Below are 25,848 nucleotides of genomic sequence, written 5' to 3' on the forward strand. Positions count from 1 at the left end.
AGAAAAAGGCAGACCAAATGGCAACATCCTGCAAAAGCCCTGCTGGCATGTTCTCAAATAATATTGCTATCAGTTTTAGCTGACTACAGAATCTTATAGTTGCCAGAACTAAGATGAGATGAAACTAATCATACTGTGTTTTCAATCAACTTCCTGCTGGCTGCCACCATTTCAAGAATGGAATTCATTTGTTTTATGTCTATTAACATATTTCCTTCTTTTCTGGTTCTAAGGCACTAAATGCAGTGGTATGGTATCAGTCTGGACAATAAAAATGACAAGCAGCAGTCACCACAGTACAAATAGAACTGTAAAAGTATTACCCTCTCTGACATACTCTTTTCACAGTATAGGCTACCACCAGCTTACAAGTCCCTTCTATGCATATAACCATTTAACAGTAGTACCCCCAACCCCCCGATGGTTTCACTCACTAGTGAAACCTTCATCGAGATCTTTAAAAGTCAAAGGGAAATTGCCAACATGTACATCATTAAAGAATCAGCCTCATCTCTAATAAGCAAAAATGCTTAACTGGAATATAATACATCAAGTAATATTTTCATGTATTTATGAAATCTTCAACCTTGAGCTCATACACATCATAAGGGAAAGGCTTCTGAAATCCAGTAGTCTAAGAAAACATAAACATTACAATTCTACAATTCTATAATTCTCTGGTCTGTTAACCAGGAAAATAAGAAAGCATTTTTCCAGGTCATAAGAATCAGAAGTTAAATACAGCATATTTTAGACTAAGAAATCTAAGATAACTTGCATACTGAACCCTTTCCAATCTTTGTATACTAAGACTATTCCAATAAATAGTGAGATAGTTCCTAATGACTGAAGCTGAAGATATAAAAATAGGGAGAAAGAGGAGTAAAATATTTCCAAACACTAAGTTGTATGGATTTTTCATAAATAACATGAATACTGATGAGGTTTCCCAATTGAGATTATCTGGGTAAGTGAAATTACTCTGTAAAATATCAAGATCATCTCAGTGCTCCATTTAAACTTTACTTGAGCAGAAATTACAGACTGGAGATTGTAAAAAGCAGGGCAAGTCTGCAGATTTAAGGATGGGTTCCATGATCTTCAACAAAAGGCAAGCAAATGTTAGTTGTTGACCTTAAACAGATGTTTCAGAAGTTCTTAACAGCTTCACTCAAAGTATCTTCTTTCAGCTGTTCATTTTTCAGTCTCTCAGATCTTGAAACATCAAGAGTTTAGCAGTTTTCCAGTCTCTAGAGATTCTTGAAACCTAGAGGATCTGAATTTCTAATATAAACCCAAGTCTTCTAAAAGAAGAACCCCTCCAGCTTCAATGCAATAGCACATACTAGTCTGCTCCTGTAATCTCTTTGCATGCCATCACTATCAACACGTGTCTCTGGAGCTGCTTCTATCCCTGTTCAACCAATGGGCAAGCTTTAGCACAGTAACCCATAGCTTACCTCTATTTTAATAATTCTTTCAGTCTTTTCCTTAATATTTTCTTTGTGGCTTACTGCAGAAAACATGCATCTTATTGCAAAGAGTCCTATAGGCATTATATAAAATCAGTTTTAAAAAACAAAGGCATCATCTTCTATATTTGGTAAAATCTAGACCTTATTGTTTGACCCCCAGACACAAAACTGCCCTGCTGCTTACCTGGGCTCACTCAAGAACTGTGAAAGGGCTCTCAGCCACTGCACTGACAGGGACCCAAAAACATAAAGCAATACCTCTACACTACCTTATTTACAAATTCAATGGAAACTACGACATCAAATTACAAGTTTCATAACTTTTCATAGCTTTAAATGTACTGGCCCTGTTGTTCCAAAATGTGACTTAACAGACATTAAGATGACATGAAAGCCACAGGTAAGATGCTGTATTAAAATATGTCACAACCCTAGCTAGAGCAGGGGTTGCTCTAGGAACCCTACTTGAAAACTAGAGCAGCAGAATTTGAACTTCACACAAATATAAGTCTTTCTGCTATCACAACTTACTTCCTTCAGAAAGCTGGCATAAAACTGTAACCCCTTAAGAACTCCTGACAATGCAACTTCAATAGCAAGGCACATCTGCACTGATTTACCAGACAATCCATTCAAGCACTAGCACGGCCTAGGTAAATAAGGTCATGTAGTCACTTAAGCTTTTTCAGCACTGAAAAGTACAGCAATCAACTCTGAAAACTGACGGGACCATTTTCTAAAGTGGAAAAATAGATACTTATTTTGTCACTGTGTATTGAAATGCACCTGGCAGACACTTAAAGAGACATAAAAACGGGCTAATTCATTCACTGTATTAGTGGAAAAAGTGAGGGTTTTGTTCCACACTGCTGTCTTTCAAAATTATCATACAAAAACACCCCTGCATGGATGGCACTCTGAAGGGAAAAAAACGGGAAGGCAAAAAAAAAAAACCAGTTGATATCTGCTTGTGCAAGGGAAGCATGTTTAAAAAAAAAATTAGCTTTAAAGGCAATGGGTTTTCTTGAGAGCCTCCTGTAACCATTAAGCAGATCCTTGAACACAAAGCACCAGATTTTCTTCTCATTATCAAAACATGCTGAACTAGCCAAGAAGTCGAGCCCACAGAAAAAGTTCACTTTCAACTTTCCACGATTCTCCCATAAGTATCACATTACAGAAGTCAGTGCACTGCATTAGAGATAGCAAAAACTTGTTCTCCACTATTTTACAAAAAATATCAGACCCATATATGGGAGCCTAGCAAAACAAAAATAAACAAAATAATTTGCTATGAATTTATAATCTCGCTTGTAAGATCACTCCCAACTGGGCCATGGCATTTGTTGCAATTCAGGCTTCTGTCAATACTAAAAAATGGGATTTCGTTTAAAATCCTGCCACTTCAATGAACCAACCAACCCTACAGTGACATCACTAAATCAGACTTATTGCATCTTTTTTCTCTCAGCCTCCACTTCTCCAGAGTACCTTAAATTGCATGACATAAATCCCAAGAAGGTGCAATCACAGACAAGTGTAAATCTCAGGTGGGCCCTCAAAAGTCTATTTAGTCACATATTCTATGAATTTTCCATAAATAAGAACATTAGGGACTAATGTTGCTATGATAGACACTAAAGACGTTTTATGATGATGTGTATCTGCTAGAACACCATCTCCCATGGTACGAGTGATTTTTTTAAAAAATCAGTAACGGAAATATCTTCAACAGACACGACCCTAGAGGTGGTAGTTTAGGAAGGAACAGATTTACTCTTTTTTTTTCCACCTTTGGCAAACAGGAATGACCCCTACTTCCTTCTTCATAAAGGGTATCAGCAAGCAGCTAACAAGGGCCTTATCTATTATGAACCACTTCGCTTTCACAAGGTGGAGAACGAAGTATGTTTTTGTCCTTAGCCTTTTTCCCTCATTAGTTATGCTGCCCTGCGTGAATCGCAGCGACAGCTCCCGGTTGCCGGGCACAGGGCAGGGATGTGTCAGGGACACCCGGCAGGGCACCCATGGGCCCGCATTACTCAGCTGCGCCTTTGAGGAGCTGAAGGCAGGCCCCGAAGCGCAGCCCGCAGCCCCAGAGGAGGGGCGGCCTCTCCAGGAAACCTGCGTGCCTGGGGAAGCGGTCAGGCCTCCCCCGCCGGGCTGCCGGGAAGGCCGCGGTGTCCGGGCGGCGGGGGGGCCGCGGGCGGCTCCAGCACCCCCTCCCCCTCCGCGCCCGGGGGCAGCGCAGCCGCCTCCCCCCGGGGCACCCGCTGCCTCTTGGACACCGCGGTCCGGGCCCCCGGGACCCGGCACCTACAGGCACGGAGACATCCCTCTTCCAAAGGGGAGGAACCCCCGCGGCCCGCCCGGCAGGGGCCGGGGCCGCCCCCTCCCCGCGGCGAGCTGCGGGCTCGGGCCCCGCGACCGCCGGCGCCGGGGGTTACGACCCGGCCCGTTCCCCCCTGCCCGGCCGCGGCCCCCGCAGCCTCGCCCTTCGCCTGGCCGCCCGCACCCCTTCCTCCCTCCCCGCCCCAGCCCAGCCCCGGGCCCGGCTCACCCCCAGAAGCCGCAGGGGCAGCGGGGGGCAGGCTGGGCGCCTTGCTGCGCTCGCTGCCGGCGTCTCCCATGGTGGGGCCGGGGCGCGGGGCGGCGGCGGGCGGGGGGCGCGCGGCTCCCGGCCGGGATTCCAGGCCGGTCAGCTGGAGCCGGGCGGCACCACTGGGGTGGCGGCGGAGGGGAGGGGCGCGGGGGGCCCGGCCGCACCCTGCCGATGGGGCGGGCAGGGGAGCGGAGACGCGGCGGCACGGGGACGCGGAGCTCCGTACGACGGCGCCGCCCGCCCACCGGTGCCGGTGACCGCCCCGGTGCCACAGCGGCGCGCGCCCGCCCTCCCCGGAGCGCCGCTCGGCCCCTCGCGCAACAATGCGTGCCCCCCTTCGGCACCGCGGCCCCCCCCGTCCTGAGCGCGATGGTTTCGTCAAGCCACCGAATCAGCTGGGAGCGGCATGTACCACAGCACATCCCCGGGGGAGGCTGGGGAGGATCGCGTGCGGGAACTGGGTGGAGAGCGAGTTTAGAGGGCACCCATAGGCTCGAGAAGAGAACAAGATTCTCAGTGATGAGTCCCAGGCGGGGCTGAGGCCCGCAGAGCCACTGCCCTCTTTTGCCTCTACCCATACGTTGGGCACACAATGGTACAGCCAGGGACGGCCGCGGGGTGGGGGGTGCTGGTGCCGCTTGCACATGCGCAGACGGGCCCCTGACGCGGAAGTCTGTCGGAGGGAGCGGGTCCCGGGGGGCCGGGCCGGGCCCGTCCCGGGCTGCCGTTCCCGCTGTGCCGGGACCTGCCTCGCCGAGGGACGCTGTTCAATATCTTTCACTTGTCCTGGTCGCTGCCAGCGCAGTGTGCCGGGGCCGGGCCGGCTGTGCGCGCTCGGGACTTCTCCCCGGAGGCTGGGAGGCTCCGGTGCAGTGCGGGGTGAGGACAGGGACTTGTTCCCTTGGGGCTCCGCTTGGAGAGAGGTCTGGAGGGCCCCGAGGGCGACGCTTGGCCTTCTGTTTGTCTTTTTAGCCTGTAGCTGTTCGTCCTCGGTTACCTCAGTCCGAACTAAAGCCGTGTAGGTGTTTGACGTACTCAGGGCTCTCCTCGCCTGTGGTGAGCGCCATGAGGACATGGAGCTGTGGGCTGGCTGCAGCCGGGACAAGGCAGGCCGCGCCCGCCCCGTGCTCTGGGACCTGCAAGAGGTAAGGGATGGCAGGGAGGGAAGAGTACAGCTGGCATGGTCATTACTGCCTGCCGCCCTTTGATGGACAGGAAAGGAGAAGGGAATTTCCAGCACCTGGACTTGAGGGTTGAGTAATGGGGATTGTACTTCTGGTACTGGTTTAGCCAATAGTATTCAGCAAGGTACTGCCTTGCGCTCTCTGTACCTTGGTTTTGTCTGTGAAATGGAAATAGTGCCGACCGCTCCCACCTCTCCCTGCCAGAAATTTCAGATCTGAGTGGGAAATGTGTGGAAAAATACTGGTGTGGCATTAATGAAGGAGGAATTTTGATCTGTTCCTGACTGCTGTTGCCTTATACTTTGATTTTTGCTTTGCATTTAAAACCAAGGTTATTAAACTTTTAAAACAATAAACATTCTTAACAAAGTTCAGAGTATGTGAATCTTTGTGAACAACTAATTAATTCTGACAAAGATGTTATGGTTTTGGTATTAAGCTTCCTAAAGCATCTTCTATCAAATTAATTCATGACAGAAAAAAAGCAATACTGAAGTACATATACACACATGCTTAAAACTTTTTAATAAAAAGTTGGAATTTAATTGAAGTCATGTAAACAAGACTACTTGTGAAAAGGCTGGTCCTTGACAGTTTACTAATGGTGGTGATTTTTTCAAGCCGTTCTAGTCTGGGGTTGCCTGACTCCCAACTGATGCAACTGCCTGCCCTCTCTGAAGTGTCTGTGGCTGCAAACCACCCTGTGCACTGACCAGCACCTGGGCTCTCCCTTGGCAAAGCTCTCTGAGGACAAAGCTGAGCTGCTGAGGGTACCAAGAGAAGTGAGTGCGTGCAAAAAAAGTGTCCTTGGCCTTGATAACTCAGCCCTTTAAGCCACTAAGTCAGCTGGAAGCTGAAATGGTCTCTTTTTGGTGGTTACTGCACTGCTACCAGAGGCTGTAAACTCCTCTCAGATAAGGAGTGCCTTCTTAAAGACGATCTAATAGGCTTTATGTCTATAATTGCTATTAAGGTAAGCTCATACTGAGTTAGCTTCCGACTATTACAAATGTTGTGCAGAAGCAGTCTCTCTGCTCAGTACTTCTGTGTCACCTCAAATAAACCTTGACTTTCATCACCTGGAGGGAGTCTAAAAGAAAGATGGAGTCTGTTTACATGGGCATGTAGGGACAAGGGGGAATGGCTTTAAACTGACAGTAGATTTAGATTAGATAATAGGAAAATAATATTTAACTATGAGAGTGGCACTGGAACAGGTTGCCTAGAGAAACTTGGATGCTTCATCCCTGAGAGTGTTTGAGGCCAGCTTGGATTGGGGTCTGAGCAGCTTGGTCTAGTGGAATGTGTCCCTGCCTGTGGCAGGAGGGTTGGAATTAGATGGGATTAGATGATCTCTCTTTAAGTCCCTTCCAACCCAGGCCATTCTATAATTTTGTAAAGTGATGTTGGGATTATGTCAAAATTCCGGTTTTCCAAGCAGTTCAGATTTTTAAAAACCCTTGCAAGGGTGTGGTACTTCACTCCAAAGTTAAACACAAGCATGAATTAGGGACAATGCTGTTACACAAAGCAAACACTTACTAAGCATGCTGCCAGTGAAGATACACAAACAACTAACCGGCTGCTACCAATGCCCTAAGGAAGAATAATCTCAGGGACACACATGATAGGCTTCAGGATTATAGTGCAGCTGAATACTATGGGATCCAGAAGAGGGGAGCACGTGCTTTGATTTCATGTCATGTTTGTAATAATGTATTTGGCCTTTTTTATTTTTAAGTATGACCTTTGCAACACTGTTTTTGTATATTTGTGATATTTCCTACTTTGTCTAGACAACAGAAAATTACCAATGTATCAGTTCTGCATTGTCTCCTGAAAATTCAGTATGTTAATCTGTACCTGTTTTTCTAAACCCTTTAATGTTTTGATTTGTGTCATGTGTCTGCTAATCACATCCATCCATTTGCAACCACCAGAAAGTGTTTTTGTGTTGAAATGGGACAGCAAGGGGAGGTACAGCTGAGCAATGCTTATTTGAGGCTGGCAAGGAGAAAACTGGTTCAGCTGATCTAAAATTAATGCTGTCATGAACAGGGCATTGCAACCTCCATTCAGATCCAACCTCCAACAGATCTCCTCCTAAGACAGGCCTCTGGCCCCTGAGGAGTTTCAGTGCTGACATTTTCTCTGACTTTTTTTGATCCAGAGTGCAGGCTCTGGATGCTTTCTCAATAATGTACAAGCATCCACAGACAAATGGATGACCAGCACTTAAGAGATACATAGAGGGATAGGTAGCATATTAGTTGGTTCCAGGGCTGGGAATATTCATATGAAGAAACTTATCAAATGATCCAGATGCAGCAAAGCATGTTTCAGCCTTTGGAAGCAAATATGCATTGTAAACATGCATTAGGTGGGGGAAAAACCTCCTGAGTGATGGGAAGGTAATTTGGAGAGGACTGGTGCCTGGAATAGTGAGCAACAGTTTAAGTACATAACAAGAGAAACAGCTCATGCAATTTTAGTTCTGTGAATCTGAATGCATGAAAGAGATGGGGAAGGTGCTAATCCTTTCTAATGAGTGACCCTGCAGCTATTCTCCAGGCATATTTTTGCAGACAATTCAGAGAATACAGAGAAAAGCAGCCAAAATACAGGCTGCAGATGCTGAAATACTTGAAAAATCTAATGTTTACTGTCTGGCCATTTGGGGAGAGCTTATAATCATACATTCTTAAAATTGTCACCAAAAATAGAAGGTATTGCTAGCAGGACACACAGAATTCAGTAAAAAATAGAAACATTTCTCTGAGGAGATAAATACCTAGGACATATGCAGAAAGTGTTCTCATGGTAAAGTCTGATTTTAGCCTCTCACTGAGGTTCATTTCTAGCTCGTTCTCAGCAGGACCCCATTGCAGGATTAGATGAGATAATAGACCTCACAGAATCAGGAGGCACAACTCCACCAAATTTAGAAGCATCAATTAAATAGCATTGTTTCTCAAGAGCTCCCTTTTTTTCTCACTACACTAGAAAAGGTTGTACTTGTATATAATCAGAACATTTGGGGGTGGTTTATTTTAGTATAAACATTATTGCTTGACTGAAATACATGTGCACAACCGTAAAGTGGAGCAGGTGGAGAATGTCACAAGTATTGTACATCTTCCTTCTCATCTTGAGATCTAAATTACCATGAAATGATAAAAGTGACTCGTGATGCCAGTCTGTTTGAGAGACTCTTGAACTGATTGAAATAATCACCACTTTTTAATTCCTCTTCAGTAGGCAGATATTCTTAGTGAAGACTTTTCTTTTGGAAGATCATTCTTGTTAAAACCTGTACTGAGGCTGCGAAATAAAATGAGCATGTGGGAAAGGGCAGTGGAGAGGACATGTCTGAGCTCTAGCCATAGCAAACAATAAAAGTGAACAATTATGATGATTCACTAGAGCCCAGGGCATGGACTGCAGACCATGAAGGCATTGACCTGCAGCAAGTCAGCAACATAGATCTGATCCCAGAAAAAGTGACTGATTCGTGCCAAAGGGTGGCTGAATGGGGACTGAGGCTGCCAGGCTTGCAAGTGCCTGCTCTTTGCTGCATAGCTCACCTCATTTTCTCTATTTGAAACGCATACCTTGGGGTTTGTATGCACCTGGCCTGGCAGGGTGTGATCCAGCTGAATGCCTCAGCCTTTGCTTACTCGTTTAGTTTAAGGTAGGTGTCAGTGCAAGCTGTCTGAAGAGAGACATGCCCACACCTTAGCCTCTGGCTTGGCCTCAATGAATCCAACTCAGTTTTCTTTGCTGCTCCAAGGAAGTCTCCAGATTAAAGAAAGCAAACTGAGCTCATCTTGGCTTTTAACATTGCTTGTGTTGACAAAGCAAAAAAAAAATTAAATCAAAATATCAGCCATGAATTATCAATTTATGAGTCATACAGATTTGGAGGTTTTTTCAGCTGTGTCTTTTTAAAACATAAAACATAAGCTTGAAAACTAAAGGACAACTTTAAATAGTTACAATACAGAATTTGGAGTTGAGACTTGGACATTCTTCTGGTTATTTTAAGTCTCTCTGTGCCTCAGTTTCGTTTTCTCAAATGGAAACAATAATCTCATGGGCACTCTGGTAAAAGAGTCTTTATTGGATGGTGGTTTTAGAAATGAAAAACTGCTGCTGTTGCTATTACTGTGAGTAAGAGAGTGCTATTTCTTTGCAATTAATGGCTGGATGGAAGGTCCAAGGTTAAAGAGAAAATTCTTAACCAGTTGCAATTTGCATTATTATGACTAACCCAGAGGCAATTAATAATACTTCTATTTTTTTCAGACATGTATTTCTTCCCCTTCCTGCCCCTTATGTAATCTAGGGCACTTGGAAAAAAAGCACAGATGGAAAAATTGGAGTGAAATTAAACAAATATTCTAGGCTAGTCTAAAAATGCCAGATAATGTATTTCAAATAAAAAATCAGAATATTAGACATGATTTAGTAGGAGTGAGGATGCCTAGAAAACAAAATTGAGTAGTGACCTCACAGAGTATGGTGACAGCAACTAATACCGAAATCACTCACACAAAAATAAACCTGCAGATGTTAAAAGATGTGTAGATGTGGTACTTTGGGACAGTGCTGGGTTGACGGTTGAACACAGTGATCTTAAAGGTCTTTTCCAACCTAAATGATGCAATGGTTCTATGTTCTATATAAGTGAAACTTTCATTATTATTAGAAACCAGGAGACTTATGAATCTGTAATGATGATGAATTTGTGCTAGGCATTTCCTGGTGCTGGATGGCAGACTCAGCAAAGACCAATCTTAGCCTTTGAATGTTCTTTTTAGCAAATGATCTCCAGTACTTCTTAAAAAAAAAAAAAAAAAAAAGGTAAGCATTGTGACAGCAATTTTACCAGGAGGAAAGCAGCTTTGGAAAGTGAAACAAGCTGCCTCGGGTCACACAAGAAGGCACCTGCAGATCTAGTAATAGCATTCACATTGCTCAACTCCCAATATAGCAACAGATGCAGAGTCTGTCTTGCAGAACTCATGCCTTGGGTGCTCCTTTAAGCACCTCCCAGGACCTGCTTCCTCTGCCACAGTGTCCAGGTTTGCTTAACCTTGAGATACCTGAGTGGTATCTCAAATCATTGCTGCAGCTACTTGGTTTATAAATTGCAGGGATAAAAATGAATAAAGCACTATACATGTCCCTCCATTTGAAAAAGCAGCTTAGGCCGAAAGAATATGGTTAAATGGAAAGGTAGAATATTAGTAATATTTATATATTTCTTCTGTTTTCTTTACCCGTCTTCAGGGTTTTCATAAGGCACAAAGGGATCTTGTCTGCACCTATGTCTTCTGGGTCCTACTGCAACACAGATAAAGAAGCATTATAAAACTCTCATCTTGTATAAACATGAAAAAGTTCACCTTCATTAGATTGGAAGGTGCCTGCCCCTGGTAATCTATTTGAATATAACTATTTCTGCTCTTTCTTCCACTGCTCTGAAGATGTCAGCCCCAGGGATGTGGCAACTGAACATATTTCTTGGCACCTCAACAAGTTTATTAATTCTCTGACTTCTGACCTGGTGTTTCTGAGCACGGCTGAGATGAGCAGTAATTCCCTCATAAACACTCCAGTGTCAGGGAGGCTTAATTGCTTGGCGTCATGAGACGAACTACCAAAGTGTTTGGTAGTTCAATGACAAAAGGTCTTAGAGAACGTGAAATGAGAGCTGACAGTTCTCCCTTGCTGCCCCTGCCTGCTCCCCTCCATAATGTATCCAGCATTTAGCTTTTTCAGGGCTGTGGCACCAGTGGTAGCAGAGCAAACCCTAATCCTGCCGTTGATGTTATCCATGTGATCACAGCCAGATCAGAAGTTAGAAGTCATAAGTGCCGCTTGGGTAATTTTGTAAACAGCAGCAGCACCAATTTCTTTTACAGCAAGGAAAAAAAATTACATTGCAACTGGAAATGAAGAGCATACAGAGCAGCTGTTTCAAATTTGTCTGATGCTGTTATAAAACAAGTTTAAAGTGTTAACAGTTGTACCCATGGCATAGTTTCCCCTGCTGTGTGCACACTGACAGCTTTCCTTTATGCCTTGTAACTGAGCTACCACATTTGTGCTCAGTTCCCTTGCTGCTCCTCTGAGATGCATTTTTCCAGCTGTGGGCTGGAAATGACTGGGCAGACTCCTGGACTTGCAGGAATGCTGTGCAGCCAAACCACAGCTATCACACCATACAGCAGCATCTGCTGGGCTGACCAGTGCTTGTGCTGGTCCTCAAACCTTCTGCCCATCCTGTTAAATGCGTGTCACCTTCTGACTCCAGGTGGGGAGTTACACCTCCAGAGAGCCCCAAGTGTTTCACACTCTGCCTGTCACATCAAGGTGATGGCAAGATACAAGCAGGAAAGGTTGGAGGAGGTGGTGGCCCTGACCAGCTTAGTGCTCCCCAGGCCAGAATAGCAGCCATTGGCCTTGAACAGATACTGAGGAGGAGGTGAATTGGTGAGGGGCTGCTGGAGAATCCTGTCCTGCCTCTTGTAGTATACCTGGGGCAGTGTGCTCTACTCTCCTCTCCCTGGGCTGAAAACACTGAGATCTGAAGGAGTCTTCACGCGAAGGACAGAACTGCTACTCCACTTTGGAGGAGGTGGAGTATTTGCTGGAGAGTGAGGAAATGGTGCTCGTTGAAGATGCAACAGATAAGAAATCCAAGCAGCAAGCCATGAGAGGATGGTTTCCAGGGAACTGGGGGAGTTAGAACTCAGAATCTGGAAGTGAAGCAGTAGTTAGGGAGATGCTTCTGACAAGATAGCAGCCATGGTGACAAACCTTGGCCCAGCTGCAAGAGAAAGAAATTGGTCTGTGCAGTAACATTGTAGTTGGGATGGAAAATGGAGAGCAGACTGGATGAGAGCCAGGCTGCAGCACCTGAACTTCATGACCACAAACTCCATTGGGAGCAGATGGGAAACTCCTGCTGCTGATCCTTACTTTGCTCCTGCACAACTCTGTTGATGGTACCAGCAGTGCAGAAAGAGGAATGGTCTGCATGGTGTGGGGGCACTGCTGGGTGGAGGCAGGGAGATGCTATCTCCCCATAGTACAAGGAGCAGCCTTCCTTTTCCTACCCAGAGCAGCAGGCATGGCAAGCCTTGTCCCAAACTCTTTGCGACTCTCCATCCCAGAATTCATAGCCATTTCATAACACACCAAGTACATTGGTGGCCCCAGAGTCACACAGCTGCTGTGAGAGGGAGGATTTCTTAAGAGCAGGTGGGAGGGAAAGTGGCTGTCAGTGTTTGTGTATGGGTGAGGGAGGTGGAGGTCTCAGAGTGGGGAGAGGAGATGGAAATGGGCTCACTGCAGCTTCTTAACTTTCTGAAGGTCAGCTTACCGTTCCAGCAACTCAAAGGCATCTTCGACTTCAGCAGTGAGTTTGGCCTGTATGGGCTCCAAATGTGTGGATTTGTAGGATAAATTGGGGGTGTGAGTGGAGTAAGAGTCTGGCTAGAAGACCAGTGCAAATGCCTACACTCAGGTGTGGAGCCAAGTGCTGGCACCGGAATGAAACACTGGGTGATCCTGTATGTCTAAACTATGCATGCTGGAGAGAAAGAATAAATCACTGTTGGGGTTTGCATATCAGTTTCAGGAAGATTATTGCATTTTACAGACAACTTTTCAACAGAAGAACAACTTACAAGGTACAATTTGAAGGCAGCTGATGGGAAGAGGTAGAACATGGGGCAGATCAATGTTTAGCAATCTGAAAATAGTTCCGTGAAATACCACAGGGAGAAACCATAGCAATGGAGAAAGGAGTAACAGGAGGATAGGAAAGAAGAAGTGAGGTCTTTGCAAGCAATACATAAACAGAGAGACTTCTGAGCAGGGATCCTCCAGCCCTTACTTGTCACAATTAGCCTCCTGAAGCTTGTCTATGTTGCTGGGACTGTCACTTGTGTTACCTGCTGAGTTTATTAATTTCTTTATTAACCCCCCCAGCGGTGGTTAACATGAGAGGTTTAAGAAGACCAAGGGAAAAGTGTCAGAGTGGCGTTGTCTGTAATGACTTCTATTTCTGAAAAAATGTGACAGTTCAGCACCTCAAAATGGGATCTGGGACAAACTACTTTGTTTTCCAATTCTGTAATCCATAGTCAAGGCTGGATTAAGACTGTGTCAGCACAGGCCTAATCATTTCACTAAGGAAGAAAGCTTTCTGCTGTCCTGATCAAAGAAAATCTTGAAAAACCCTATTCAGGAATTTCTACTACCTTTTGAAGGCAATTCATAGACAACAGCTCTGAGGTGCAAGCTGCATGTGCTTATTAGTGAAGTACTGTTGTTACCAACTTTGATTATCAAGTAAGGTCATTCACTTCTGGGATCAGAAGGTGTCACAAGTCCTTCAGGAGCATGACTGGGAGTAGGTGTTGATAGCCATTACTCACTCTCAGAGGTGCCTCTCTGCATTTCTGTGATGGGCCCATCGCCTCCCTACTTCCAGAAGGCCACACACTGTGACTCTCTCACTTCTACTCCGACCCTTTCTGGCAATGCTGATTTACTGCAGAAGGAGCAATAACTGCTCTCACACTCATTCACCTGGCCCTTGGCTGCACTGGGTAAAAGGGCTCCAGCAACCAGACAAGGGAGGCTGTACTGCTGAAACTGAAAGCTGGGTATCTCTTTTTAAAGAAAAGCAGACTGCATTGATCTGGTCCCAGAAGTTAAATGCTGAAATCTAATTACCTGGGAGCCACTGGTTTTGATATTTTGAGCTTCTGCTAGTGCACATATCTGGTGCACTGGAAGGCATGGCCATGCTGCTAGCAAAGCCCACATCTTTACTGGAACACAGTGCATCTGTGTAACATCTATGAGAAGATCAAGAGACTTCTCCAGTAAGGAGTTCAAAGCTTTGCTAGTTTGTACACATGCATGGGCAACAGATTTCAGCACCTGTTAACTGATCATCACATGAATGAATAGGGAGAGCTAGCTGGCACCTGTTGGACATTCATCCTGCTTGTGAATATCAGAGCTTGTCGCAAGTCTGTCCTCTGGTTAAAAAAAAAAAAGGGAAAAAAAAGGGAGGCACCCAGTTAGGAATAAGGAATAAAGGGGATGAATATCCAGGTAGTGTTGAAACCAAGAACCAGAAGATGGTTAAAAATTATTTCTTCTCCAGCTTTCTGCATTGTTTCCAAATAGCAGACTGTGAAAAATAAATAACCTTTGGAGACTAGTATTCCTGTCAATGTTTTCATTCAGTATAGCCCTGGGACCTGTAATGGCCTGTGTGGGACAATATTGCATCACTGGTATCAGCACATCTGGTTAACAGCACACTGACCTGCTCAATAGAAATAAACTCATGTAGACCATGGTTCTCCATTTCCTGTGTTATGCTGAAAAATGCATCAGCTGCCTTATACACAGCTACAGCTCCAGCTCTGCTGCTGCATTTATTCTGAGCCCATTGCCCAGATCTTTAAAACACAATTATCTCCAGCTCCGCTTAATCACACAATCTGTCCCAAGGTCTATTCTTGTTTTCTTGGTCCCCCTGTTGCCAAGGGCTCTCACAAGGACTCTGTGCTCTCTGCTTTGATCCTGTATCAACACTTGTCAGTGTGCCTTGTCAGTCACCTTGCTCTGGGACAGCTTAATGGCAGCTCTTGCTGTGGTGGTACATTGCCTTGTAAAGCAGATAGCGAGGTGGTCTAATTGTGTTTAACCTCCCCCAAAGCAGGACATACATCTTTGCAAGCCTTTCCTTTGCCATCTTCCCATGTCTCTTTTCATCTGTGTCATGACACCCATGCAGGTGTCAGTGTGCTTACCCAAACCACATTGTTTCTCCTTCTCCCACAAGTGAGCACACAGCCCAGCAAGTAGTCCGTTCAGGTAGTGTCTTTTCAAGCTGTTGAAGAGATCTGAGCAGGGAAGCAATGGAGAATGTTGTGATATTTTGCGTTTCAGCTTTGCTAGAAACAAGCCGGTGGCTTCTAGTAAGCTGGAGGAAAAGAAGGGGCAATAGAGAGTCTGGAAAACACAGGCTTAGGAGATGTGATGGCATTGAAGGACTACTAAAATTAAACTCTGCTGTCTAGGTTTCAACTGTGTCCAGTTTGGGTTCAGCTTACACTGAAACCTAGGCTCTAATTTATACCCCTGCAAAAGGTCTATGTGTAACTTCCTCTTTTTCTGGAGGTTGAAGTAAAATGTATGAGGACAGCAGCCATGGGTAAGGCAGTACAAAACTGGATGAGAGACAAACTACCAGTAGTTAGCTGTAGCTTAATCCATAATTATTTACTGCAGAATCTCTTGCACCCATGTTAGTCTCCTGTATTCTATTTCAGGCAACAGGCTGCTAGACGTTGCCTAAGCAGGTGGTTTGCTGATGACTCCCACATTATATATTGATCTCTTCTGGCTCCCTGTTCCTGTCTGGTAACTTTATCAAGGCAGAACTGCCTATGTAGGTTATATTGTGACAGTGCCCAGAAGTACTGGGCTCCTGAATGAAACACATAAAATCCTCTACAGGTACAAAACCACTAAAAGCCCCAGGCTAAAGTACCCATTTATCCAACCTCCTTTCCCCTCTCTTGTTGTCCCATGCCATGCCAACCTTGGACAAAACCTAGCAAAAAGCTGTGATCATTCATTCTCCTTCCTGCAAGCTGCTAAAGCTGCTTCTCAGTCCCCCACCAAACTCTCTGCCTGGGGGGCAGTGTGTCTCGGGAAGTGCCACCCTATTAGACATTGTCAACCCTATATAATACTACTGAGTATTCTTTGTCCCCTTTGCTGTCTGATCCTTTGCTCCATGACCCAACCTAGACTGATCTCCTCCTTTATCAGTACCAGCATCAACAGCTTCTTGATGACTATTTGCCCCAGCTTTCGATATGAAAGGTAGCATACACTTTCTTTTCTTATACTGCCTCTTTCCCAGCTCATGCAGGCTAATGCATGAACCAAGGGGAGCTTGACTGTGCCTCATGTTTTATGCTGTATCTTTGTGAGGCTTAGGCATTTGGGATGACATATCTCTTCATCATTTTCTCATCCAAATCCACAAATACTTCATATTTTGGATCTGTTTAATCCAAAGATGTACCTTCTTCATTGGATAGCACTGACAGTACTCCCATATTTTCATAAAGTGACAGAACTGGGCCTTTGATGTTTGTTATCTGACTTAGCCAGCTGTATTGTCCTGACAGCAAAAAAAAAGTAGGACAGCCCAAGGGCACCAAGTTAGCATTTTGGTTTCCACAGTCAAATGCTCTGCCCATACATGTAAAGAAGTGATGCTGCAAATTTGTGGATTAGGTGAAAGGTGCAAATAGGTTCCTAGCTAGACATAGCTCAGTCAGAGATATTTCCCTCTTCACACCTCCAATAAACATTCAGAAAAAGATTGTAAATGGACTTCATAGGAGTCCATTTACAATCTTTACAGAAAGTGAGAATGACCTTGGGGAAGGATGGAGCTCCCATTTGGGATGATAAGAATAGTTTGAATCCCCAGACTATTTTTTTTCCTTTGAATTTGGTTATAAACTTTCTCTTTTAGAGAAGAGCTCTTTTTGCCTTTTTTTGTGCATACTTTTTGCCCAGTCATACCATTTCCTTCCAGTAGCTGATTTTACATGTCACCTTTTGCCTGCCAGCAAAATGTCCGAGAATGGTTTGAAAATCGTGGAGGACAATCTTATAGCAGAGAAATAAAAATGCCTTATTCCAAGCTCAGTTCTGGATAATATCAGTAAGATGCAGTTATTTATGCTGTCTGAATTAACAGCATTTATTGCCATGATAAAAAAAAAATTAAGGAGTTTCAAATGGGAGCTTGTAGCTTGATGCACTGATTGGTGCTCATAGATTTATTAGACATGTGATAAGTAACTTGAGAATAAGAAAATAGCTATAATCAATTGAAGATGCATTTAACTTTGAAAGATATGGAACCAAAAATAAGTATATATTAGTTGTAACACTAAGTAAGCATGTGCCCTGTTTCCTGCTGGAAAGTGTGACCTCTTTTGAACTTTGTAGTCGCCATTCAGAAGCAGTTTCCATCAGCTCATGCAGACAGCTAGGAAATAGGTTTCCTATTCTGTTGAAAAGAGGTAAAATCTTTTACCAGGATCTGTTTAAATGTGTTTATAAATGTTCTAAACATTTCAGCAGCTCCTTGTATTTTTTCTTCAGGTAGTCTGCAAATTGTTTCTGACATGTTTAATTTATTCCTGAAAGACTGATCTGCTCAGAAAACACAAGATCTGATTCTTCTTCTGCTTTCTTGTCTTTCAAAGCATGAGATCTACTGATGGAAGGAAATTACATCTGCTTTATACCAGTTAAAAGCTTCAGTTACTAATGCTATCTTAGCCTTAATAACACCTATACATCCATTCTTAGGATTTGGACCAAAGTGAAAGAGAAGTAATTCATGGAACACATTGGTCCCTTGGAGTTCAGGAAGCTTTGTTGACTAAGTGATAGATGGGGAATCCAAGAATCTGAGTTCCTGAATTTCTGCTATTGGTACTACTAATTGCCACAGACCACTCATCTCTATGTGTCTTGGTTTGCAATACCTTTAATGCTTTTGCTCTCAGGGAGATGTAACCTCTTAGAAGCAGTAGAACGCTTTGAGACCATTGCACAGACGGTACTGCATGAAAGCTCAAAATGACATACAGCAAGTCTGACTTCAGGCTTCTTGTTGCTTTCCTGGATGACTGATTTTAATTGCAGTGGGTTGAACAGCTGTAAACATGCAATTGCTGCACATAGAACAAAGGTTTTCATTCCTGGGTTACCATGCAGGTGTATGGCTGTGACCTGTCTCTGCTGATCCTTCCCTGGTTTCTCCCTTGCAATCGATTCCAGCAGTGATGAATTCACCTCTTGAAATTAATAATGTCAAGTTTGTCAATATTTTAAAAGCTAAACCTAATTTTGTTCTCTTGAGCATTGCCTTTGGCTTATGAAAGCAGAAGCTTTAAACTCTATTATTTGGGAAGTCTACTGGGATGCCTTGGTGTGGCAGGTGCTATATATAAGTTTAGCACTACATCACTATTGAAGTCCATTAAGAAAGATCTTTCTGGAGCTGTCAGCACTGTGCAGATTAAAACCAGAAAAATAAAGGCACTCAATAAATGCCGCTATAATGGTTCAGATAGCTGCAGAGAGAGGACTTATCTTTGGCTTGTGATCAGTTTACTTCTGGGTTCAATGTAAAGGTTTTTTGGCTTCCTGTATAAGCTCTGAGGAAAAAAAAATCAATGTGGAGAAGCTTGGGTGAGTGCCAGAAGAAATATTGTACTGAATCCAGAATATAGAAATCCTTCACAATTTCTATATTTTGCTCCATGCAGTCTAGCAAGAACTAAGCTTTGCTATCATGACTTCAATACTACTGCAGGGCTGTACAGGATGTGAACAAATTGTCAGATTTTATTTGGTCATTTAAAAAAGTGTATCAACACCCACCCACCACCACCCCCTCCCCCCCTCAAAGATACTATTAAAAAGGCAAGGTTGGTAAAAGGTGAGAGGAAGAAGAATCAAACACCTGGGCAAAAGGACTGGAAACAAAGCATAGGAATAAGCATTCAATTTTAAAGTTGGTGAAAATTGGCAGCAAGACACCTCCTTAATCCCTGCCATGGCTACTATTTAACTATTTGAAGCAATGGCAGCGGCATCCTGCATGAGCAGGCATAGGACAGTGCCTCTGGAAGTGGTGGTGGAGAGCACCCAGGCACTTGCAGGGTTTTCCAGGAACTGTAATGCCTCAGGAAAGGAACTGTGAGAATGCAGTGGATTCTCCTGCTCAAGGCATAATGGGGTGCTCAAATTTGCAGATAATGCCAGTCTGCTCAGAGTATTGGCCAAACCAGCCTGGAATCGTGGTAATGCCTTTGGTTGGGTCAATGGCACAATCCTTTTTCCCTGCTCTGGTTTCTGTTTGGTAAAGATGAATCAGGCTCTCAGATACAAGAGGCAGCAATTGCAAAGTGATCTGAATGTGGTGTTTGACTGGGAAACATCTGGAAACACTGGAAGCTGTACATCAGAGAGGAAGTCCCTGACTGGGATGTGAAAAATGTGGGTAGCAGAAAGGAGAAATAGGGAGAAATAGTATTCATGCTCCCAGAATGCAAGCACAAGGGAACATTCAATGGAAATAAAAGGCAGCAAATATAAAACTGTTAAAAGGAAATACATTTTATACAATACCTAATTAGCTCATTCCCATAAGATAACATTAAGCCTAAGAGATTAGTAGGATTTAAATAAAAGGATTAGACATTTATGTGGATAATGTAATTGGGGATGTTCTTATTAAATAGAATACATGTTTTCTTTTGTTATGGAAGCCCTCTTGCTTCAGGGCCTAAGCGAGTTGCTAACTGATAAGAATGAAAAAGAAACTTCCCCTTTTGGCAAGTTATTCCCTACTTGTCTTCTTCTAGGTTCCTTGTACTTAATCTGAATTGTTTCTACAGGCCCTGTCATAGCAGGATTATTAAACTATATGGTCCATTTGTTTGGTATAGCATAGCAATTCTGTTCCTTCATAATCAAACATCTCACTGAAGGATCACAAATATCTCAGTGGTCTGAAACAAAATTCCCTTTTTCTTCTGCTAGTTCCATAAGAGGATTGACCTTGAGTGCCCACCTAGTAGACATAACCAAATAGCACCAACAAATCTCACTTACCTGTCCTAATAGTAATATCTTCCAACTCTCATTCAAGACTTACACGAGCTCAGTTAGAGAGGTGGCAAGATCCCAAAGATCCTTTAACCTTCACCAAGTGGATTGTCAAGCATTGGAACAGCCTGCCCAAGAAAGTGATGGAGTCATCATCCCTAAATTTATTTAAAAGATGTGTAGATGTGGCACTTAAGGATATGCTTTAGTGTTGGACTTCACAGTGTTGGGTTAATGGTTGGACTTGATGGATGATCCTGAAAGTATTTTCCAATCTGAACAATTCTATGATTCTATGTCCTCCCACAGATGTGAATGGGAGTGTCTCATGGATGCTGCAGGCTGTCAGAATTTGGAACAAAACCCAGTGATAATCAGAAGGAAAAACTGATTCAAAGTTCTTCCTTTCACTTCCAGGCAAGATGAGAAAGTTGCTGCTAGTAATCTAGTCTTCCCATTAAAAAGCATCAGATGGCCTTATCTAATCTGGCTAAAATCCAAATGTCTTGCATTTTTATTACTGAAACATCCTTCTCTTTGGTCTTGTCAAGTGTATTTTCAGTCTATGCACATCCCTGCAAAATACTGCTGTAAAGATCATCCTCCTAATCCATCAGTTTAAGGATTTTACGCATTCTTTGCTCCTTTCTACTACATTCCTCTTCTTTACTGCATCAAACACAAGCTATTTGTCTTTCCTGTCAAGCCCCTTCCCACCTTGCCAAAGAGCTGTCCTTTGCTATGACAGTGTCATCTCCTTCTCATCATTCTGTCAGTCTCTATTTCTCACTTTTTAACATTTTTATAGAAACAACTTCTGGACTTTTTTTCCTTGCTGCTATTGAGAAGAATCTTGGTAAAGAGCAGCAAAAGACCCTCATTATCTTTCCAAATTTCTGTTGAAAACACTGCTTTACTGTGCTGCCTATGAAAAGCTTGCCAGCCATGTGGCCACTCTCCATCACACTGACAAACAGGACCCAAACAAGCAACCCACTGCCCTGTGTGCCCAGATGCACCTGCTGCCCTTTCCATACACCTGGAAGGTAGGGATGCTCTATTTGGTTCTGCAAAGTGTCTTCACAACAGCTTCCCCGACACTGACTGGGACTTCTGAGGGCCACTACAAAACACTGATCTTCCTCATTCCTTTTCCATCACTTGAAGAGTTTAACAGAGTGCTGATGCTTTTGTGCCAGTGAAACACCCAAGTTAGGAACTGCTTTCTGTAGGAGCTCTATGTGTGTGGTCATCATGCTCTCCAGTCAAGGTCTCTTCTGAAGGCACATGCAATTAAAAGAAGTGCTCAGCTTAGCCCAATGCTTGGCATTGTTGCTTTTCCCTCCTTGGATAACAACTCCTGCAAATCCTCCAGTTCAAGAGAGTGTCTTTTGTGTACTAAATGCTGTCATTATTTATAAAGCACTCTTGCTGAATGTGCCTAAAGTCAGTCCTGCAGGACAATTTCAATCAAATTGTGTTCAATTTATTCCAGCTGAATAACTCTGAAACATAAATAAAATTAAATTAATGGTGTTGTATTTTGTATTGTGCTACAAATGTAATAAGCTTGAAGTAATGCTGACTGTAAAATCAGATGAAAACTATAGAGTAAAAATCAACCCCTAGAAAATAATGCAAAATTTGATATCTGGCTTGCAAGAGCAATCAGGGTACATGTAATCCAGAAGGTATTTTTAATTATATTTGTTCATACTGTTTCTCTGCTTCATTCTAATAGAAGACAAGAAATACTCCCCTGTAGTGGTTCTGTTTGGTTTGACAAACATGCAGAACACGCTGTATCTGTTCCTAGCTGACTGTTTTGGGACTTACAGAGATACTGTTACTAATAATTATCTTACATTTATAGGACACCTTTAATCCCAAAGCACATTATAAATTAGAAATGAGGCCCAAAGTGCTTACACAGAACTGTCAAAATATGTGTGTTTTCTTCCACTTATTTGGTGACACTCCAGATTTCGTCCTAGAAATTGTAAATATTGATATATACATAGCAGAATATCTTATCTATTGAATACCTCCCCAGAAAATTTACTCCCCAGAAGGTCTAGGATTCCTGTCAGTTAGATATTTGGATAATTCCTGGTGCAAACATTACTGAGAATCAGGGGGGAAAACCCAGCTTTCACCAGTAGTACTTCAAAATATGTTGTAGGCATACAAAGCAGGCACAGCTTCAGTATGTGATGTCCTATCTAAAGCATTAGAAACAGGAAAATACATGGAGTGCAGTAGGTAACTGGGAATAGCTGGTTGAATGGCCCTGTTGGAACACAAGCCCCTGGCTCAGGGGAGCCCAGGTATTTTGAACTCTGCCATCTCTTCATCCACAAGCTGCTCTGCTTTGAGCTGCCCAGGGAGTAGTTTGGAACCCATCCAGTCTCTCACATACCCTTCTGCTTATCTTACAGGAGCATCAAGGCTTCATGGTGTGCAGACAGAGGATTCCACAGACTCAGGGAAAAGATGCAAACCTATCTGGGGCAGCATAGGTGGAAAGAAAGTGGGACTCAGCTGACAGATATCCGCTGCCATCCCATCAGGAGTTATGCAAACTGCGCTGGGGAGGGGTGATCGAGCCCCTTAGAGCCATGGGGTTTTTTTTCCACCCCTGTTGGTTCTTTTCCAAAGGCCTTAAAGCACAGTGCAGTAAAGTTGTTCCCACAGTATACAATGCTCCAAACCTTGGAAGATCCCAGGTCTTTACCAGGACTGGCAATACCTCTATGTATGAAGCAATTCTCTTTGGTCAAGTAATCCCTATCAGGCTACCAGAGGCAAAGCGACACTCTCAGTGGACAAGAAACTCTTCTGACCTGCTAACAACACATAGATATTGAGGACATCTGGTTTCCAAAACATTTGTGACCTCAAAATGCTTGGACAGTCTCCTCTGAAAGTCTGACAGATTGTCTATGAATCCTTGTGTTTAAAGTGATACAGAAAATACTAAATCAGTGTCAGTGCTGGTAGACTCAAAAAACCTGATGCTTTAATATTACCTGACTTTAAAAGCTTGCCTAGAAATCTTTCCAAGTTCATTTGGACTGGAGTAAAATTCATGAAGCTGCAGTCATACTGTTCTTTCTATTTAATTTCTGCTTCATACATTCCTTTCATAACTACTGAGCACAGTTATGTGGCCCCAGGAAGAGAGGGCAAAGTCAGCTCTATTGTAATGTGGAGAATCTCAGCAGAAGGCACTGGGATTATGCCAAAGCAATGTTCAGTTCAAAGGGTACCAACCCAAAGTGCTGCATTAAGGTATTCTTAATGTATCATCCAAGAACTATGGAGGTCTTTCAGTAATCTTTTATTTCTAATTAAACAAATGAGCAGTTAGTGGGTTAAATAAATTCTAAAGAGGAAGAAGCTCTAACATTCCCTCTGATCCTCCTTTCTTTTGTGGCTCTCTCGTATGTGCTGCTCACGTGCTTACCTCAGTTATTCACAGCCACATGACAAATGCTACCTAATGGCCAGCTTATTCTATTTGTGCTTTTGTACTACCCTCTCCTTACAAACCTGAAACACTTTGAATTCACACAGTGAACTACAGCAAGTCAATGTTCACTTTTGATACACTGGATTTATTTAAAAAGTGGCTTGTGCAAAAATCTTTGTATGAGCCATGATGTATTAAGTTTTGTGTGGACACATCTATACTTTGTGCTTTTCTACCTGGCCTCTTGCTGATATCCCATATGATATTTCTTCATGCCAGGGTTGTTTCATCTGCTTACCTGTAGGCTCTTGCTGGATCAAGGGCCAAGCTAATGGGATTCAGCTAATGGTGCATGTACCCAAAAGTAGCCTGTGAATACATACTTGAAATCTCATGCACTATTTCACACCTTCCAATCTCCTTGCCCAGAAAATGAGGAGTCATCCAGGATTCATAGACCATCATACACCCAGGAAAAGCAGGCTGATCAGACATGCTGCGAGTGACCTGGAGATATAGGAGTATATACTAAAATGATGGAGAAGGATGTACTTAAGATATAGCTCATTGCAACAAGGATGGAATAAAACTGGCAAAAATGAGAGAGAAAACTCTGAGTCTGTAAACAAGGTCTCTGTCAGTGTTTCATGTACCAACTTCTTCCCCAAGGCTTTGTGTCTGATATTTGGTGCAGAAACTTGTGTGCTGTGACCTGTGCTGGTGGAAGACAGGAGTCTTGTCCTAATTTAGTCAGGGCTACAGGAATGTAAAATTTCTTTAAACCTAGGACCTCTCCCCTGTGGAAAAGCAAACAAACAAAAACTCTGGACAGATCCAGACAAGGATGATCCTTAAACAACAGCATAAACTTGCTGTATAGCAACAGTAAAAGAGTGCTTAAGATGGTAATGGTAGACTTCACATTCAGGTGTATATTGGGGTTATAGAGGGGGAGATGAGGGAAGGCACACAAATGTGTTCTGTGAGCCCTGCAATTGATGTCATTTTAGGCCAAAAGAATCAGGCAGTTTCTTCAACCTATTTGGGTTGTGGATTCTAAGTCTGCTGAAAGCAGTATCCATGTCAAGGAAATTTCGTTTGGTGATGATCATTCCTCTAAAATTTGCATAATAATTGCACACTGTCACTTATTTACCATCCCCATTCTCCCAGCCTTTTGCATTTTCATACTTTCCAGGCCAATCACTGTGGTACATCCCTGCACCTCAATTAAACTGATGACAGTGCAGCACTTTCAGATGGATAAATACTTAATATGGGCATCCAAGTTTACTGCACCGAGGGAGAGCTTGGGTAATATACAAGGCACTTTGCTATTTGATGGACACTGTCAGCTTTCAGCTCCCATGGCATTTTATGAGGTATATTCCCCCCAGAAAGATGTGTGGAAATGGAAGGAGATTAAATACCCCTGGGCTGGTCATTGTCACAGTCGCACTCTTGGCATCATCAGAGTTTAGTTCTAGCAAGGTTATTGCGGGACTCGACTTTGCGTTGTGCTTTGAACGGGTCCCCTAGTGGAATGAGAGGGAACAGCGAGCAAGGCGGGGCTGCACCTCCTCCCCAAGAGTGCAAGACAAAGCAGGTCCACAGGGGTTGTTGGTGAAGTGATGACCTGTGAAACGACACTCTGGTTACACAAAGTGATCACACCTTCCTTGTCCGTGCTCTGCTCTCAAATAGCTCCCTTCTTGCCCTCCAGGGCCTTATTTAATGAAAAACTTTTGAAATTTAAATACTGTGGTTGCAACGCTCTTTTTGCTTTTCCAGTACCAAAATATCATGCCTGTTTTGAAAAGCAACTGTTTAAAAGACAACAGTCACTCTAGGAGTGACTGTTTACACTATTTTCACTGTTTTTCTTAGAATACATAAAAACAGTGCAAAAAGTACCAGTTGGAAATTGCAAACTTTCATGCATTTAGTTTTTTATTTTTTCCAGTATTCTAGCAGTGGTTATTGGTATTAAGTCTGTATGAGTATTAGGTCTGTTTCATTTTGATACATTGTGGAGCAAGCTGTAAATGTAAGTGCAGAAATAGGGATGTGGTTTAGCAGTGGATTTGGCAGTGCTAGGTTAACAGCTGGACCCTTGAAGGCCTTTTCCAAGTTCAGAAATTATATGATTCTATGATTCATGGCAGGATGAACTTCTCCAGCATAAGAACAATGTGTCTTGACACACAGGCAAGGCTGACTTCATTCTTTCCCCATTCCTACTCTTTCAGCTCCTTACTACATGGATTTCTCCTGCCACTCCTCTCTTCTCCCAACACGTCTCATCCCCACCACCTTTACAACTTTTTAGGGTTCCTCAGCAAAATGGAAGCAGCATGGGAAACATTT

The 25,848-nt window shown here is 43.4% G+C and overlaps 2 protein-coding genes across 3 annotated transcripts in view; one reads left to right on the forward strand and one right to left on the reverse strand.

Annotated features, from left to right (window-relative positions):
* ZFAND3 (zinc finger AN1-type containing 3) overlaps window positions 1–4,400 on the reverse strand; it is a 134,388-nt gene extending 129,988 nt beyond the window's left edge. For both annotated transcript variants that reach the window (XM_030945297.1, XM_030945298.1), the window contains exon 1: window positions 4,036–4,400. In XM_030945297.1, coding sequence (XP_030801157.1) covers window positions 4,036–4,105 — 70 coding nt within the window. In that variant the 5' untranslated portion in view covers window positions 4,106–4,400. The remainder of the gene's footprint in view (window positions 1–4,035) is intronic.
* Window positions 4,249–6,308, forward strand: LOC115901773. Its single transcript, XM_030944733.1, has 4 exons — window positions 4,249–4,525; window positions 4,679–4,956; window positions 5,050–5,222; window positions 5,883–6,308. The coding sequence occupies exons 1-4, from the start codon at window positions 4,249–4,251 to the stop codon at window positions 5,971–5,973; spliced, it is 819 nt and encodes a 272-aa protein (XP_030800593.1). The 3' UTR covers window positions 5,974–6,308.
* The last annotated feature ends 19,540 nt before the right edge of the window (window positions 6,309–25,848 follow it).

This window comes from Camarhynchus parvulus, chromosome 3 (assembly GCF_901933205.1).
Source record: "Camarhynchus parvulus chromosome 3, STF_HiC, whole genome shotgun sequence".
In the NCBI taxonomy this organism is placed as follows: Eukaryota; Metazoa; Chordata; class Aves; order Passeriformes; family Thraupidae; genus Camarhynchus; species Camarhynchus parvulus.